The sequence below is a fragment of the Neovison vison genome, chromosome 14 (genome assembly GCF_020171115.1).
Source record: "Neovison vison isolate M4711 chromosome 14, ASM_NN_V1, whole genome shotgun sequence".
In the NCBI taxonomy this organism is placed as follows: Eukaryota; Metazoa; Chordata; class Mammalia; order Carnivora; family Mustelidae; genus Neogale; species Neogale vison.
This window is the reverse complement of record NC_058104.1, coordinates 38,114,707-38,131,893: the sequence shown is the minus strand read 5'-3', so window position 1 is coordinate 38,131,893 and position 17,187 is coordinate 38,114,707. Positions and strand designations below refer to the sequence as shown.

Here is a 17,187-nt window from a genome sequence, read left to right as displayed (position 1 = left end):
AGCCAGCACCCAGCCGCCGCCCGATTCTGGAAGCGGTGGGTCCCTGGGGCGGTGGCTGCGTGACCGTGCAGTCACCCCCTGCACAGCTGTTGGCACATCGGCCTGCAGTTCTCAGAGCTGGAGTTGGATGGTCCCCGCTTCCCTCCGGGACCTCACGACGCAGGTTGGGGGGACCCAGGGTGGGTGGGACTGAGAGTCCCTGGCCACCTGGGGGTCTGCGGGGCACAGTGGGGACACCCTGGAGATGCAGGCACTGATGAGCCGGAATTCAGCCGCACAGGGCGTGCGCTTGTCTGCCCCGCGGCCCCACAGTCCGTGACGTCACGCTGCTGCCTTTCCGTCCGCCACGCTGGGAGTGGGCACGGACCCCGCAAAGCCGGGCTCTTGCCTTTCCTGGCCCCCCACCGAATGGGGGCAAGTCCCAGGGCCACATCAGCCTCGGTTCTCCTACTGTAAGATGGGGATGATGGTTAATGGTCGTGGCGGCAGTGACTCCGGTGGCGCATAGATCTGAGTGGGTGCAAACAGACCCCAAATAATGAAGATTTAGACAGTTTATGAGTATATTTTGTTCTTACTTGAAAGGCTGGGCGGGTACTGCGGTTCCCGTCGCCTTCACCTAGGGCTCCTCCCCCCTCGCTAGGCACCAGCCTAGCTTCTGCCCTGACTCTCCTTGTCCCCAGTTTGTGAGGACTCTGCCTCTTCTGGGAGGGAAGGCTGCATATGACTCCCCGTGGGCGCTCTCTGCCCTCAATCTGCTGCTTCCGAAACACCCCTTTCCAGAGGCGGCGCGTGGCTCAGGTCTAACTGATGGAGTGGAAGGAGAGGGGGCGTGGCTTTGTGGGGGGTGCACCGGGGCGGGGATTGGTGAACATGTTAAAATACCGGAACCATGAGAAGGAGTCACAGATGGACAGACCATAAAGGTCCCCGGAGGTGAGGCTGAGGACGACCATAGTGATAAGGATGAGCACTGCAGATGCACTCGGCTTCCCACGGGCCCATTCGTTTGCTCCTCTAGCCACCTTGAGAGGCCGGTGCACTATGGTGCCCACTGGTCAGAGGAGGAAGCCCCACGGGCGGGTGGTCAGGACGTGTCCAGACTCAAGTGGCTTTCACAGAGGTGATGCCCGACCCCCGCGGAGGACAGCCGTGTTCGCTGCAGACTGGGTGTCTCTCCTGAGCCAGGCTTCAGTCCCAGCCCTGTCCCCCCCCACCTCCATTTGCCCTTCAAGGCACTTGGAGTTAATTTCTTGCACCATCATTTAAAAAAAAAAAAAAAACTGTCTTCAGAAAGCTCGTAATATTTCCTGCAGGAAATCACAGTTCAAAATCCAATATAATTGTCACTAGTGCCATTTGCCATTGGTCTTTTCTTTCTACACAGAGCTCAGCACCCCACACGTTCCCACGGGGCTGCTCTTAGCCTCGGGCTGCCTGTGCTCTTCGCTCTCTCTTCTTTGCCTGCGAACACTCCTGGGGATGCCTGATGCCAAGCACCAGGCTAGACCCTGGGGCCTCCAAGTGGAGAACGAGATCAACTCCATCCCCTTCTCTTGGACTTTAAAATGTACCGCCGATTAAGTGAGTTTAGAAATCGTGGTGGTTAACCTGTTTGGAGCCCTGGCTCTGTGCCAGGTACCGGGCTCCGGGGTCCACAACCACCAGCGGCGTGCTGGCGCTTGTCATTATTGTCGTGCTTAGCACTGTGAGTCCATTGCCATGTAGAACCTTCTAGACCATAGGGTTCAGAGCAGTCAGGTGAGCTGCACAAGGCCACACTGCTGGGGATAGCAGAGCTGCCGTCGGCCGTAATCCCACCTCCCTACAGGGCCCAAGGGCTCCTTCGTGCCCAGAAGATCCCTGTGTCCTGATGGGTTTCTTGCCGGGCAGTGCTGGGGGCTCTGGGAGGGTCCTCAGCTCTTGTCATAACCACTGACTCGCCTTACCCCTCACCAGATGGCTCCCAAGCCCTGCAGATTACTTCCGTTGATGACTCTGGTACTCAAACCCAGCACGAGGCCTCCAGGATTTGCTGGCTCATTGGCAGGTGTTCTCTGATCTGTTAACTATTGAATTCTGGGCTTCCTGGTGCCGGGTCTGGGAGCCCAGGGAGTGGGAGGGACCAGACCAGGTGGGGTTGCCTCTCTCTTTAAACCCCATCTCCTGTGCTCACTGGCCCCTGTCCCTGGGGCCAAGGCTCCCTGCAGAGCCCAAGGGAGGTGCCCAGCATGAGGCTTGGATGGGATGATGTCAAAAGATAAGAAACCGTGAAAACTGGGAACCTGGTTCAAGGTTAAGGCTGAGAAATGCAGGAGGACGTGTGTGGCCTGTGTGTGGCAGGGCAGGCATCTGTTGACCCCGAGGCACTGGGGATGGCCAGGCAGATGGCACTCTGGGATAGAGGTGGGCTCAGTTACCGGGTCCAGCCTCCACACAGTGTTCGCAGTGTCCAGATTGGTGGTCTTCTTGTCTTGATTACCTCTGGGGATGGGGAGCTCAGCATCTTTCCAGATACACATGCAGGACTACTTTTAAGAGTGTCAAACTCTTAAAAAAAAAAAAAAGCCCTAAGTGTCTGTCAGTAGGGGGTTGAATATTAACTATTCTCCCCCATACAATATGAGGGAAGAGGTAAGTGAGATTTATGTGTACTGACATGGAAAGATGCTGGAAATTTGTTGTAAGGATAAAACCAGGTTATGAAAGCATGTTTAATTTGAGGCTGTATGTGTTTTTAAAAAAAAGTTTTAATTCTGAAATGATAAACACAAAGCTCCTAGCGGTGGTGAAGCCACCACAGGGAGGTGTCATAAGGGGTGGGGGGGACTTCTGCTGTATGAGTGGGAGGTTGGTTTTTTTTTCCTTTCTTTTTTTTTTTTTAAATAAACCAGTGCTCTCTGGAAAATAACAAAGATGTTTCTACTAAAAGATGCAAAAAAAAAAAAAAAAAAGAAAGAAAAAGAAAGGGACATCTTTTCTTGTATGGAACCTTCCCGCAGCATCAACTATCTACAGGATATACGTGCCTTCCTGTAGCTTCAGCCCTTAGGGTTCTGTGCTGCCATCGGGAAGCAGCCGGGCCACAGAAGATACTTGTCAAAGACCTACTTGTGTTAAAGTTTACTTCCTGGGAAGCACAGGCCTAGCCCCTGGGTCCAGGTGGCATGGGGAGTCTCGGGCGGCGTTACACAACGCTTGTCACAGTCTGCCTCGTGTGCACGCTGTCGTCTACTGGGCCGGAGGCTCTGGGGGCAGACCGTGAGGGATACGTTTCGGCGGGGCACACAGCGTCTGGAGTAAACGGCCCAGAGCAGGGCCTCTGGACATTCCTGGTGAATGAGTGAATGAGCAGTCTGAGGGTACCAGAAGGATCAGTGCAGGAGTATTTCTGTCCCTTCCACTAGGCATCTGCTATGGCCTGGTTGTCATCTGTCACCGTCCCCATGCCTCCTTCTCTAGCCCCACGCCCTGGACACAACTGGGCAATTCGAAATAAGACGTGATGGCGAGAACCAGAAGACGGGGCTGGGGCATTTGCTTGGGTGGGGACTGAGACTTCCTTGCAGGAGAGAACAGAGGATATCCATGCAAAGAAGAAGCAGGAGGAGGAACGCAAAGCAAGTAAAAGGCCAAGAGGAGTCGAGGAAATATCTGAGAACGAGCGTGGCCACAGACGCGGAATTGGGAACACTTCCGGTATTCTTCAGCAGATACGAAAGTGATTGTCAGTGTTTCTACTTCTGGGGACCAGAGTGTGTTCCTCTTACGGGGATGCACTCCTGGACTGGACCGTGTGGGGGCTCCGCAATGTATTTGGGTTACACAGGGGCGAGCCCGGTGGAGGAACACGGCCCCACCCATTCCCCCGGGCCCGGTCAGCAGCGGGATGAGGGCGAGGGCTTAGGTCTGCAGCTGCCTGCACCCAGAGCCTTGCTGGCTCGGCGTTCCCTGCCCCACCAGTCCCAGCCCTGTCTGGAACTGGACTGGTCGCATTAGCTTTCAGTGCCTCAGTTGCTCCATGGACAAAGCAGAGATCACGGCACCCATCTAATAGGGCCATGGGAAGGGTCTTGGCTGCGGTTCCCAGAGGGAAAAGACTGTACTTTTCAGGTCCTGGGCCTCTGCCAGCTCAGCTTGCTCTTTCTGACACAGGCTTTTGGGTCCTTTTCTTTCCAGGATCGAGAAGGGGGATGGGCACGAGGAGGAGGACCTGCGCTTAGACTGTCGTCACGAGCGATACACTGCCCGTAAGTGGCCTCGTCTGCAGCACCCCGCCTGTGCCATCCGAAGGGAGGGGACCCTGGGGCTGAGCCAGGCCGACCTCTCCCCGCAGCCCTGCTTGCTCCCGCAGACATACCCTACAGGTGGGGAAACTGAGGCTGGCGTCTCGGCGTAGCCCGTCCCCCGCACCCAGAAGCTGTGGCCCTCTCACAAGGGAGATGGGATGCTAAGAAGTTGAGGGAGGATGTTGGGTGCTTCGGGGCAGGCTGGTGAGCCCCAGCTCAGGTCCAGGCTGGGTGGGCTGTTGGCCAGAAGGGGGAACTGCCCCAGGGTCTGACTAGCCAAGGCAGGGAGGGGGTCAGTGGTTGGGACTTGGGTGGGCTGCAGAGGCTCCTGGCCGCTCGTAATGCATTGGCTTCGTAGCCTCACTGTGGGGGACACCACAGACAGACTCTAGGGCACCCATTAGGAAAACAAACGCCTGGACCAGAAAGCAAAGGTTGGTGAAAAGAGAGAAAGGGCCTTGCTCTGGCCGGTAAAAGAAAGAGGCGACGTGAGCTTGACATTAAAATGGCAGAAACTCAGCTCCACTCAGCTCAGCCTGCGGGAGGCCTGCCACGGACTCCCCGCCCACCACACCCCCTTCCGAGGGCTTGTCATGCCTGACCTCCTGGGTTCACGGACCCCCACCCCCGACAGCTGGGACTACAAGCCACGTGTGCAGAGGAGGAAATGCAGACTCAGAGAGGTCGCACAGCTCGGAGGCTCCCAGTAGAGCAGTTCCGGCAGACGCCGCCCACGTCCTGCCTGTGTCTCCCAGACCTTTCAGGACCCCCCAGTGCCTTCCAGCAGCCAGTGTCTGCGTCTTCGTGCCTGGGGGCTTCTCCCACCTGCACTCCCAGAAGCAGAGGGGACCAGGGAGCAGAAAGCCCTCTGAGGGGCTCCGAAAGCCCATAGGAGGAATGAAGGCTGAGAACCCTGGTCCAGCATCACAGCTGAACACTGGTCCAGCTCCTGCTTGGGCCCAAGCCTCCCTGCCCTCCCTGAAGAATGGGCAGGCTACCTTGCGTGGAAGGAGGCCCTGGGGCTGGTCTTGGGGGGCAGAGAAGCCCAATCACCGAAGCCCAAGGATGAAGAAAGAGTTGAAGGGACCCCGTCAGGCTCTAAGAGCAAGCGCTGGCATTAATGAGGACACCCAGGGTCGGGGCACCTGCAGGAGCCCTCCACGCCCAGCCCGCCCCCCCATGGCCCTCACCCCTGCCCTAGCCCACTTCATCTGCCAGGCAGCTTTCCCTCCCGGAAGGAGCATCCGTGCCCTTGGGCACAGGTCAACAGCCTGTAGGAAATGCACCTTTCATCCCCTCCAAGACACAGCTGTGAGGGAGCGAGAGCACACAGTCTTCTGCCTTGTAGGGCTCACCCTCCCTCTGCGCGGTGGCGCAGGAGAAAGTAAGAAGTGACTCAGAAACGAATCAGGCCACCTCGGCTAGAGGCAGGTGCTCAGAGGGCGCGGGTGAAGGCCGGGCAGGTGCCTCAGTGACCGGAGCCTGGAGGATGAGTAAGAGCCAGCCCCAGACTCGCCCTTCCAGGCAGAGGCTTGCAAGGGCTAAGTCCCCGAAGCAGGGGCATCAGGACCGGAGGCCATGGTGGATGGAGCGGGGACCACAATGGGGAGTCCGGTGATGGGGCTACAGGGGCGTGGGGGCAGGGGCGTGGGAAGGAGCTGGCCGTGCAGTGGGGAGCCCGGGGTGTTTTGAGCGGGAAGGAGACTTATCCAGATCCTTCATCTGTTTCCGCATCTGTCTATACCTTTAATCTGTGCTGAGAGCTGGATCATCTCTCTGTCTGTCTGTCTCCGTTCCGTGTCCTTCCATCCGGCCGCAGCCATCCCTGCATCCATCTGCTCTGTGGGGAAAGGGTCGGAGGGGAGCAAGAGCGGAGACCCGGCGGGCAGCTTCGATGCTGTTGTAGTCACTCCCGGGACAGATGACCGTGGCCTGGCCTTCGGCAGTGACGATGAAAGTGGGTGGTTCAGGAGCTCTTCGCTGGAAGAATTGTCAGGATGTCTTCGTTCGGGTTTTCCCAGAGGCAGACCCAGAGACAAGGACTTGGCAGCAGACCGCACCCATTTGGGTGATCCCAGAAGACACAGTAGGAGCAGGGGAGGCAGCCCAAGCAGGGAGGGTCTGTAAAGGACACAGTATGGAGGTGACCGCCCTGAACCCCGCTGAGGGGCTGGGGCCACCGGTGCAGAGCGCGTGTATCTGAGTTACCCCTCCAGACACAATGGCCCTGGGGATGCTGGGCCAGGGCCCAGGGTCTGCATTCCCCTGGGGCGGGTGGAGGTCAGCCGCCCACCTCGCCAGAGGGGGTCCTCCGGGGCATCCGGGTGTCCAGAGAGCTCAGAGGTTGGCGTGCCCATGCTGTTTGTCTGGGTGCAGTTGGACAGTCCTGCAGAGCTGGGAAGGGAGACAGCTGCAGCTCGGTCCTCCAGGGAGCGTGCTTGGGGTGGGAAGAGCCAGCAAAGCTGCCAGATCCTAACGCTCTGCCTGGGGGGCTCACAGAGAAGCCGCCGAAGGCTGCGAGGAAGGGGCTGCCGAGGGCCGGCGGGGGGCCCCCAGAGGTTTGCCAGATCCCCGCTTCCCAGGAAGAAATGAGCCTCCGATCCCACAGCACCTCTGCCAGGTGTGCCTTTCATCCGGTAGCTGAGCTGCCGGGATGGGGTCTTTCCCCTGGGGCCCGTGGAGGCACTGGGGACTCGGTTCTCACCAGGAAGGGAAAGCTCCCCGTCCACAGCCAGAGGAGCTGGCCTCAGTCCCTCGAGTTACCTCTGACGTGGCTACTCCTGTGGCCTCCGAGAAAGCCATGGACTCAACACATCTTTACAAAACTGCTCCTCTGGACTGGTCCCGGGCTGGGTTCTGGATCACAGGGGTGCACAAGGTGTGTTCCTGGGCCGGGGGGCTCCCAACCATGGCTGTCCTGTGCGGCCAGAGCTAGAGTGGGGTCCGTGCAGGTGCTGTGATGGCAGAGGCCAGGCGCCTGCTCTGGCTGGCGGTGAGGGCGAGGGGCTGGAGAGGGAGGGGTCCTTGGCCAGAGGTGAGCCCACGTGGTCGAATCCTGCAGCGATTATGATTCCTGGACCAGACGATAAAACTAGCCAACGAGAGGGCAGTCCCACCAGGTCTGCTGGCCCCCCTCCTCCTGTGTGGGTCCTGAGGACTCTACATCAGCTGCGTATTTGATCCTAAACATGGCCCATTTTACAGGCGGGGAGAGTGAGGCTCAACACGCAGCAGGGCTGGTATTTGGACCCAGCCTGTCTGGCCCCAGAGCCAGAACCCTGGGCCCCGAGGGTGAGCTACCACATGCCTGTGGGGGTCCCCCATGCTGGGTGCAGCCGTCTACCAGACTCTGGGTGCGGCCCAGGGACTCAGGGACCAGCCCCCTGTGGACTTGGTCCTCGCAGACCTCGCGGGCTAGAAAAGCAGCTTGATGAGGCCATCTAGGGAAACAGCACCGTCCCCAGAACGCAGCCTCTTAGCCGCTCGTGGGGTTTGGGCCAAGAAAATATTTTGGAAATGCCTGGTCGAGTTTTGCAATATTTCTGCACCGAACAGCTGCTCGGATTTTGTGGTGGGCTGACTTGCGGGCAGGAGGAACGGGGGAGGCGGAATGTCAGCGAGCCCACATTATTAAAGTCTTACTGTGCGCAGGTCTCTGCTCAGGCGTTCCCAGCCCTGGGAAGGAGGGATGACGGCTCTGCTGTGGGGATGGAAGCAGTAAGGAGTTGAAAGGCGCCCTGACTTGCTGGGATCTCTGGTCCACTGGGGGATAGAGCCCTGCTCGGTGGTCCATTTTTCTCCTTCCTTTGAGTCCAAGGCCATTTCTGCTCCAGCCCCCTTGCCTTAGCAAGAAAATGCAGAACACCCCCTCACAGGACCTTTGTACTTGCCATTTTCTCGGCCCAGAATGCTCTCCCTCTAAACCCTTGCGTGGCTGGCAGTGTCTCGCCTTGAAGTCTCAGCCAGAAGACTGCTTCCTCGGAGAAGCTTCCCCTGACTGCAACATTCTTCCCCCGCTGTCCTCATTATGACCTTATTTCCTTTCCTTCGTGGTACCTGTCCCTCTTGATATTATTTTTTTGTATTTATGTACTTGGGTTTTATTTGGTGGCCGCTCCCAATTTGGTTCCAGGAGAACAGGCCCCCTGTCTTGTTCCATTCGAGTCTGTGTTCTGAGAACCTGGAACGGTGTGTGGCCTGTGGCTTGTGCTCTGTTGCTCCGGGTGTCTCCCGCTTTTTCCCCCTGGAGCAGGCCCTTCTCCGTCAACCAGTACACGGATTTTGGGTACAAGTTGCTATTTTTCCTTGGGCTCCTCTGATACGGACTCTGCCACAATTTCTTTTTCCCGAGGAAGGAGTGTGCTTTTCAAACTTGTCTCTGGGGTTCTGCAATGCCACCAGCTAGCTCGGGAGTGTCACATCAGATGTGACATTTGATGGAGGCGATGCTGCCATCTGGTCCAGGTGTCTGCGTCTTCCTTCTGGGGGCAGCTGGGGCTTGCAGCTGATGGCAGCCGTCGAGTTCAATGCCCGAGACAAGCTTTTGATTCTGCCAGGTGTGTCTGTGAGGCCGGGCGGGGCCTTGGCAAAAGGGCTGTCGCTCGCCGGGTGGAGAGGTGGCTTCTGGGAGCTCCATCTAGATGGGTTTCCACCGCTGCTGCCCTCAAAATAGCAGAGGGAATTTCGAGAAAGACTTCCCTGGGTCCAGAGCAGCTTGGCATTTTTATTAGATCAAAATCACATCCAATAGAGTACTGCTCGAGTCGCTTCCTTTATTAAAATGGAAGCAGACAATGTTTCTGAAATAAATGTCGATGCCGACTCCCTGGGCACCCAGACAGGTCTGCGGCTTGGAGGCCTCTGAGACCTGGGACCCTGGGGGCTGAGAGACCCAGGCCAGTGTTCACATCAGAATTACCTGGGGGGCTCCCTAAAACACGGATTTCTTGGCCCCGTCTCTGAGTTCCTGGCTCAGGAGGGCTGGGGCGGGGCCTGGGCATCTGCATTCCTAACGGGGGCCCGAGGGACCCTGTTGCTGCGTCTCTGCGGACCAGCTTCCGAGCAGCCCTCAGCCCCGAGCCAGGACCCGTCCCTCCAAAGCTGTGGCCGGGAGCGGCTCTGCATTTTGTCCCGTGCTTGGGCCCTTTGGTGGCTTTTGGGTGGAAACGGTGCTTCCAGGGCCAATTCCTCTTCAACCCATTCTCCTCAGATGGTTTTGGTGCTGTCTCCCCCACCCCCTCCTCCTAGGTCCCCAAGCGCCTCTGGTGGCCCCCCTGGCGGGTGTCAGGCTCTGTGCTGACCCCTCCCCCCTCCCCCACACACCCACAGAGGCCCTCCCCCCACCCCCTCCCGTCCCCTCTTCATTTCCCAGCCACCCACCGCTCTCGGGACCCTTCTCTGCTAACGGTGCCCCCACTAGATTGGAGATGTGGGGACAGGGGCCTTGTCACCTCAGCTGTGTGGCCACCCCAGGGCCTGGCCCACAGTGGGCCATCAGTGTGTGTCCAGCGAATGACTTAGTGTCCTCCATCCCCTTGCGGTAGTTACTCTGACGACTATTTCCGTTTTACGGGAAAAGACACTTAGGGTAGGAGAAACCAGGTCATTTGTCTTGGGTCACAAATCCGGACAACTTACTGTGCTTTTGTTCTTCTCTGTGACCGTTTCTTTTGCCCAGAAACACGTGGGGGGCAGTTGTTAAAATACAGATTTCCCCGGAAATTCCAACTCCTTGGGTTGGGGCAGGGCCGAGGGATCCACATCGGGTAAGTCTGATGCTCAGGTGCAAATCCCAGGTGTGGGATGGACCCCCGTCGCCCGGAGGGCGCAGCTGGGCCTTTCCCCCGCAGGCGCCCGTAGTCCCCCAACCCCCGCTCCGCCCGCCGCGTGTGCCCTGCTTTCCAGCCGCACAGACCTCGCCTCCCCCGGCCACCAACGGTGCTAGGTTTTTCACACCTCCTGAAAACCTCATTTACCTGCCAAGAACCCATTTCACACTTTGTTCCTTCTGCCTGAAAAAACCTGCCCCCTTCCTTCCTCCACTGGGCAAGAAACGAACCCTACTTGTGGAACTGTGAGCTTCACAGTGCTTTCTAAGTCTAGTTCAAATGTCCGGGGCATGGCCGCCAGCCCCGCCTTCCCCCTCTGCCATGCTGGTCACGTTCATCTCTGCATTGTCTAGAAGGTGGGGTTTTATGGTGGTTACGAGCCTGGGCCTTTGGAGGCTGCCTGGGTTCAAATCTGGCAGTGAGACTGTGCTGACGTAACCTGTCCTGGCCTCGCTTTCCTTGTCTATCAAATGGGCACAGTAATGGCACCTCACTCAGACTTCTGAGGATTAAATGGGCCAGTGCCCATGAGGCACGTGAGCGGCTCCTGGCACACGGTAAGGGCTGTGTGCTCTCGTCATTTCCGCCTTACGCGTCTGTCTCACTCACAGACAATGGCAGGTGTCTCACTCCTGTCTGCAGACCCAGCATCCACGGTGGAGGCGGGCACACAGTAGGAACCCAAAAAGCGTTTCATAAGAGAGTAAAGGAGTCCGAGGTCCTGCGATGGGTGGCAGGTCAAGTGGCCTCAGCCTGACCCTGAGCCCGAAAACAGATGAGCAGCTCGTGGGGTCGCCAGAAGATGGACTCCAGCCAGGACAAGCCTGGGGCGGCCCCCGTTTGATCTCCTAAGACAAGCGATCCATAGGGTAGACCACAAAACCCAGCCTCTCTTCCACACGGCTCTCACGCACACCTGCCCTTCTTCCCACATCCTTCCTTGTTCATTCATTTAACAGATGATCAGTGTGTGTGGAATTCAGCGAGGCGCTAGGGACACAGCAACAAGGAGCAGCTCAGCTAATCTGTGTCCCACGTTATGTACAGCCTCGTAGGGGAACCGGGAGGAATCGAGTACATGGCTATTCCCAAATATGCCAGAGTCTCTGAAGTGCCTGCCCTTGGGATACAGATCTGCAGAGTGGGGTTGACTTGGAGAAGCAGCCCTGGGGCCCTCGCCAAGGTGGTGACATTTTAGGAGTTGAAAAGGGACAAGGGTGTCACTAGCTGAAGGGTCTCCAAAGCCAGACGCCTCAGGGCCAACCTTCATTCATTTCTCCCTCATTCCCTCTCTTTCTAGAGGAAAGAATTGGGGCAGCGAGACAGTAGGGTCTGGCTGGACCAGAGAATCCTCAAGAGAGGGCGTCAGCACCTTGGATAGCGCATGTGAGGCCGGGCAGGGGGGTTGGCCGTCCCCTGTCTCTCCGGTGCCAGGTCGGGCTGGGCTGCCTTGGGGTCAGAAACACCAGCACCAGCCACGTGCCCACCGTCATCAGTTCCTTCACCAGCTTCAGAGCGCCTCGGACAAGTTCCATCCCCTGTGAGTGCCCCCGTTCCCCCTTCGACACATTTGCGGTGGCACTGGCAGACTTGGCTTTGAAGGGCCCTTCCGACTCAGTGAATCCATTCCGGAACAGAGGATGTGACTGCATGCCATTCAGCAGAGCCGAAAGCTGATCTCCTGGGATCCTGGTGCCCTGGGGGAGTTCATGACAGCGATTTCCCACCGAATGACGGAGAAATGAGGACGGAAGAGACAGGACATTAAATGCGTTCATGTTCATTTGGGCCGCATACTCTGCTAAGCCTGGCTGCTTCCAAGGGAATTTAAGACACTGCGCTTGCTCTCCACCCTCTGAGTGGCACCTTGGACAGATCTCTCCCCACCCTGGGGCTGTGGCTCCCCATCTGTGAAGAGAGGTGCTTGACTCCAACCCTCTCCCACATAGGCATTTTGCTATTACTGTGTCAGTCTGAAGTCGGATAGGATGGACTTTTAGCTGGGGGCCGGCTGGGCCTGCTGAACCTTTGTAACTCACCTTTGTTGCAGGTTCAGAGAGGAGAAGGTGCTGGTCAACAGTCACACAGCTTAAAAAAAAAAAAAGAAAGAAAGAAAGAAAAGAAGACTAACAGACACAGCTTATAATCAGTGGAGCCTGGATTGGAAACTTTGACGGCAAGACGGCAATTAGAGTTCTGCCCCCTAAGCCTGTATCCACAGGAGAGACTGACCGAGGAGCCTCGCATCATGTACAGAATCTCAGACCAGGAGGGGCAGGCAGAGCTCAGTCTCCAAGCTTTGGAATTACTCCGTCCTCCCCCTGCCTGGTTTCTTCACTTGTCCCTTGCTGTGTGCCTGGCCGGGTGCTGGGGGCCAAGGCTCTGGGATGAAAGTAGACTCAGTCCCCACCTGCACTGGGGTTAGCTGGGGAGACCCTCACAACACAAAGTGACAAGCCCAGGGGGAGAGAGAGATCAGCAGCCTGTTGTGCAGCCATGCGGGGAGCAGTGCCTGTGAGGTCGTGGGAGGCTTCCCAGAGGGGGTGCCTTTGAAAGACTAGTGGGAGACTCAGTAACCAGGAAACAGCAGGGAAGGGCATCAGGCCGAGGGACCAGAATGTGTGAAGCCACTGCACAGAGTCATGGGACAAGGATGCAGGCTGGGAAGGAGAGGTCAGAACTGGCCAGCCGGAGAGGTGCTACTTAGCCCACAGACGGCTGTAAACGTGTTAAAATGTAAATGTCCGTATTGAAAGCCTAGGAGATTTTATTTTGAAATTCTGATTTTCAGTTTTCCTGAACTTTCTGGAAGATCTGAGCGCACATTCTCCATGGCAACAATTGGCCAGAGCTGAAGAAAGGTTGCTTCTGGCTGCTTCGCCGATTTATGTCATTTGATCGGGCCCCGTAGACCTCCTGAGGTGTTTTTCTCCAATCTATGGCATCAAGGGCTTCCCCCTCCCTCCCCCCACCCCCGCCAGCTAGTGACTAGCCCCAAAGTAAAGACACTGGAAGAGGGAAAGTGCTCCGGGTGGTGGTGGCCTGGGAGGCACTCCTCATGCAGGGGGACAGAGCTCCTGACTCTCCACTACAAATGGCTCTGGGCCCCAAGCCCCTCCCGGGAGGCCAAAGCAAAAAAGAGGCTTCCAGTCCTCAGTGACAAACCCACCTCTGGATCCAGGTGACAAGCAGCCTGAGCTTGACTCAAGGAAGGATCGTGGCCTTTCCTCCCCCATCAAAATGCGTGATCTCTTTCTCTCTGTCCAGCAGACGCTCCGGGGTTGGCCCCGTTGGCAATGGTGGGAGCAGCTACGATCACTTCTAAATATTCATTTAGAAAAAGAATCAAACCTTTCTGCAATCAAATATTTGCTCCTAGATTTTTTTTTTTTTTAATCCAAACACCTAGATCTTGGCAGCATTCATTTCCAAAGAATGCAACCGTTTCAGTGGCTGGGGCCAAAACAAACATTTTTCCCGAGGCCAAATGGTTCCAGAATGTTTGCCAATTATTTCCCACCCTTTAAAAAATACACTAAAATTAGTGAAGTGCTAACATTAAAGAATATCCAAGGCAGAAAAAAACATCAAAGCACAAAACCCCCCACGGCCACCCTCCAAATCAGCACAGCCGTCCTCCCCTCTGCCCGTGGCTTTCCAGGCTTTGCCTTGTGGAAGAGCTGCTTTGGGGGTGGAGGAAGGGTAGTGAGCCGTCTGTCTTTAGAGGTATGCAAGCAAGGGCTTGGCTTCACCAGGAATTCCCACCTCAGTGGGGCTGGCTACAAAGAACCTGCCTGGCCCCAAAGGACGACAAGAATATCTGAGCCTCCATTAGAGCGTCATTAAAGACTTGGAACACATGTCTCTAATGAGGAAGTGTGGGGTCAGGAAGAGTCAATCAGCTGCTTATGCTCGCTGAGCGTCCATTCCCTCATCTGTAAAATGGGTGCTAGCTACTTCACAGGCGTGTGAGGCTAGAATCAAGTAGGGTAGAGACCTTGAATGCTAGGTGGCTGTTGGTTTTCTCCCTGGCCCCCCAGCCCACCCACCGCACCCGTCTCTCTTCCCTCTGTTTCTCTCTCTGCTTCCACCTCCCCTGATCCGCCGTCGAACTTCTGTCTCGGGTCAAGCCATCATTCTCCTTGGCTCGTGGTCTGACGGCCAAGCTGGAGAGTCCCACTGGGGCAGGTGCTCCACGATGAGGGAAACTGCCAAGGGTCTCCACAAGACTTGAGGTGCTTCCTGTAGGAGGGGAGATGTGAGCCAGGCCCTGAGGGTTTGATTTACAGCAGGTACAAGGACGTGTTAGCAGGTCGCGGCGTGGGGCTGGACACCGCTCCTGTGTGTCGGAGATGTTAAGGAGGCATTTGAGTGACGGCAGGGAGCAGGCTTCCGGGAACCCAGGGAGACGGGGGTCGGCATGTTGGACGAGGACCAGCTCCCAGCCCTTCTGCTTGCCCAGGCTCCCAAGAGCAGCGGGCAGCGGCAGGCAGTGGTGGAGTCTCTCTTCTTTGCCCTGGGCCAGGGCGCTGCCCGGACTCCCTTTGGGCAGTCCCCGTGTAGGCCTGTTCGCCTTTTTGTTTGTTTGTTTGACAGAGAGAACGATCACAAGTAGGCAGAGAGGCAGGCAGAGAGAGAGGGGGAAGCAGGCTCCCTGCTCAGTAGACAGCCTGATGCGGGGCTCGATCCCAGGACCCTGAGATCATGACCTGAGCTGAAGGCAGAGGCTTTAACCCGCTGAGCCACCCAGGCATCCCCGCCTGTTCTCCTTCTAAGCCTCCCCGAGCTCCTTGAGACACTGTAGTTCGGGGAAGCCTGGGGGTGGGTAAGTGGAGCGGCGGAGACAGGCTGGCGGGGTGGATGCGTGGGCACAGGAGGGACAGGGACGGGAGGCTGGCGGGTTGGGTGCGTCCGCGGCCGTGGCAGCAGGCCGGGCCCCGGGCGGTGGTTGGGTGAGGTGGAGGGCAGGTGAGTGGGAGGCTAGGCGGGGGTTTCCGGAGGCAGGCACGTGGGGCTACGGGAGGTCGGGCCGCTGGGGGTGTGAACGCGGTGGAGGAGGCTGATGGTGTGTTGACCTGGGGCAGGTGCACGCGTGGGTTTGGGACCGTGGGCGGGAAGCGTGTCGGAGTGGGGTCGTGGGCACATTGGTGGGCGGGAAGTGGATGGCGGTGGGTGTTGGCGGTGGATGTCGGGGTGGGGGGTTCACGGGGACGGGATGCTGAGCTGGGACGTGGGCGGCAGGCAGCTGGCTGTGGGTTGACAGGTGGGTGGGCGGCGGGTGCGTGGGCGGAGGAAGGCAGCTGGGAGTACTGACCAGCGCGTCTCTCGGCAGGACACCATCCGCACATGGGAGATTCCTGGCCCCGGAGCTCTACACAGGAGGTCCCCGAGCTGAACCGCCAGTGCTGGGTCCTGGGGCACTGGGTGTGACCGAGACCCAGCGTGGCCCCCAGACTTCAGGCTGCCATCGGAAGCGGCCCCCCCGCCACAAGACCACGGGTCTGGTGCCCCTGGAGAGTTGGCCTGTGTGCTGTGAACTCGGCCAGCCTGTGTAGGAGACACAGGCCTGCCCTTCCCACCACCGCCTGGGGCTCAGGGCCCTGGACACGGAACCGGGGTGGCCTCAGGCATGCACGGGGCTGCACATGGCGACTTTGGGACAGCGACTCCTGACTTTTGCCACCGTCACACGTGACGCCCTGTCCACTGCAGCCAGGATGCCACGGAAGACACTGTCGTTGGCCCTGGAAAGCGGGCCGGGAAGTTCAGGGGGTGCCAGGCGGTGCAGAGCCCTGCCCGAGGCAGGGAGTGGGCGGGGCTTCCTGGCACTGGCACCACAGTGTGGGCACAGAGCAGGCACACAGCAGGGGCACAATAAATGCTTGTTGAACCTGTTTTCTTGCTATGTGTGGAGGCCAGTTGCTCTCTGGGCTGTGGCTGCCCCCCATGGCCCCACCCAATCAGGTCCTCAAGGACCCTGAAGGTGAGACAGCCTGAGTGTGCTGGGGTCAGGGCCAGACACTGAGGTGCCCAGAGTGGAAGCTGGGTCTGGGGGGTTGGGGTCCACGTGGAGCCAGGCTGGCATGCTGCCTTGGATTCCAGAAGTGTGCAAGGTAGGAGGTAGGGATGGGATAGGCAGGTGGGAAACTTGGGAGACAGGGCTTCAAGCCCAGGCCTTAAGCTGCCCTGACCCCATGGGGATCCTTGACCCCATGTCTAGAGGCACCTTTATGTGGAGCCCTGGGGCTTAGGTGCCTGGAGAAACATCCCTATTATAAAGATGAGGGAACTTAGGGTCACAGAGATGAAGTAACCTGCCTAAGATAACAGAGCTAGTGAATGGTAGAGATGGGGTCAGAACCAGGACTTTAAGAAGACTCATCCCTTTCCAGATGGATTTCTAGAGCTTTCCCCCAAGTGGAGAATGTTCTGCAGACTTCCATACATCCATCCATCACCAACCCTTCATCCATCCATCCATCCATCATCTTCCATCCATCCATCCCTTCATCCATCCATCCATCCGTCCACCCATCCAACCCTCCATCCATCCATCCATCCATCCATCCCTCCATCCACCCATCCAACCCTTCATCCATCCATCCGCCCATCCGTCCATCCATCCAACCCTTCATCCATCCATCCATCCATCCATCCATCCATCCCTTCATCCATCCATCCATCCATCCTCCACTTACCAGGTATCAACCTTCCTCATATCAGATGTCCATCCATCTTCCTTCCATGTATGACCATCCTCATCATTTAACTCCATGTATCCATCTATCCTATGATACAGTTCACTGTGCCCCTACTATGTGCCAAGCACTGCCGTGAGCACTTGAGATAAGATATTGAGCCAACCCGATGGGTGTCTGTCCTCACAGAAGGGCGTGACAGAGAACTAGACAGATGGCAGTTGCACGGTGTGTGGCATGCTTGGTGCCCAACTCTGGGGCCAGGCAGCCTGGACTTAGATTCCAGCCCCCCCCCACTTGAGACCTTAGGCAAGTGACCTAACCTCTCTGTGCCTCATCTCCATGGGCACATGGGGATAATCATTATACCTA

General features: G+C 57.6%; 1 protein-coding gene across 5 annotated transcripts in view; it reads left to right on the top strand.

The window, feature by feature from the left end:
* Window positions 1-16,631, top strand: part of GSG1L (GSG1 like) — a 197,797-nt gene extending 181,166 nt beyond the window's left edge. For all 5 annotated transcript variants that reach the window (XM_044233446.1, XM_044233445.1, XM_044233444.1 and 2 more), the window contains 2 exons: window positions 4,180-4,250; window positions 15,450-16,631. In XM_044233446.1, coding sequence (XP_044089381.1) covers window positions 4,180-4,250; window positions 15,450-15,547 — 169 coding nt within the window. In that variant the 3' untranslated portion in view covers window positions 15,548-16,631. The remainder of the gene's footprint in view (window positions 1-4,179; window positions 4,251-15,449) is intronic.
* The last annotated feature ends 556 nt before the right edge of the window (window positions 16,632-17,187 follow it).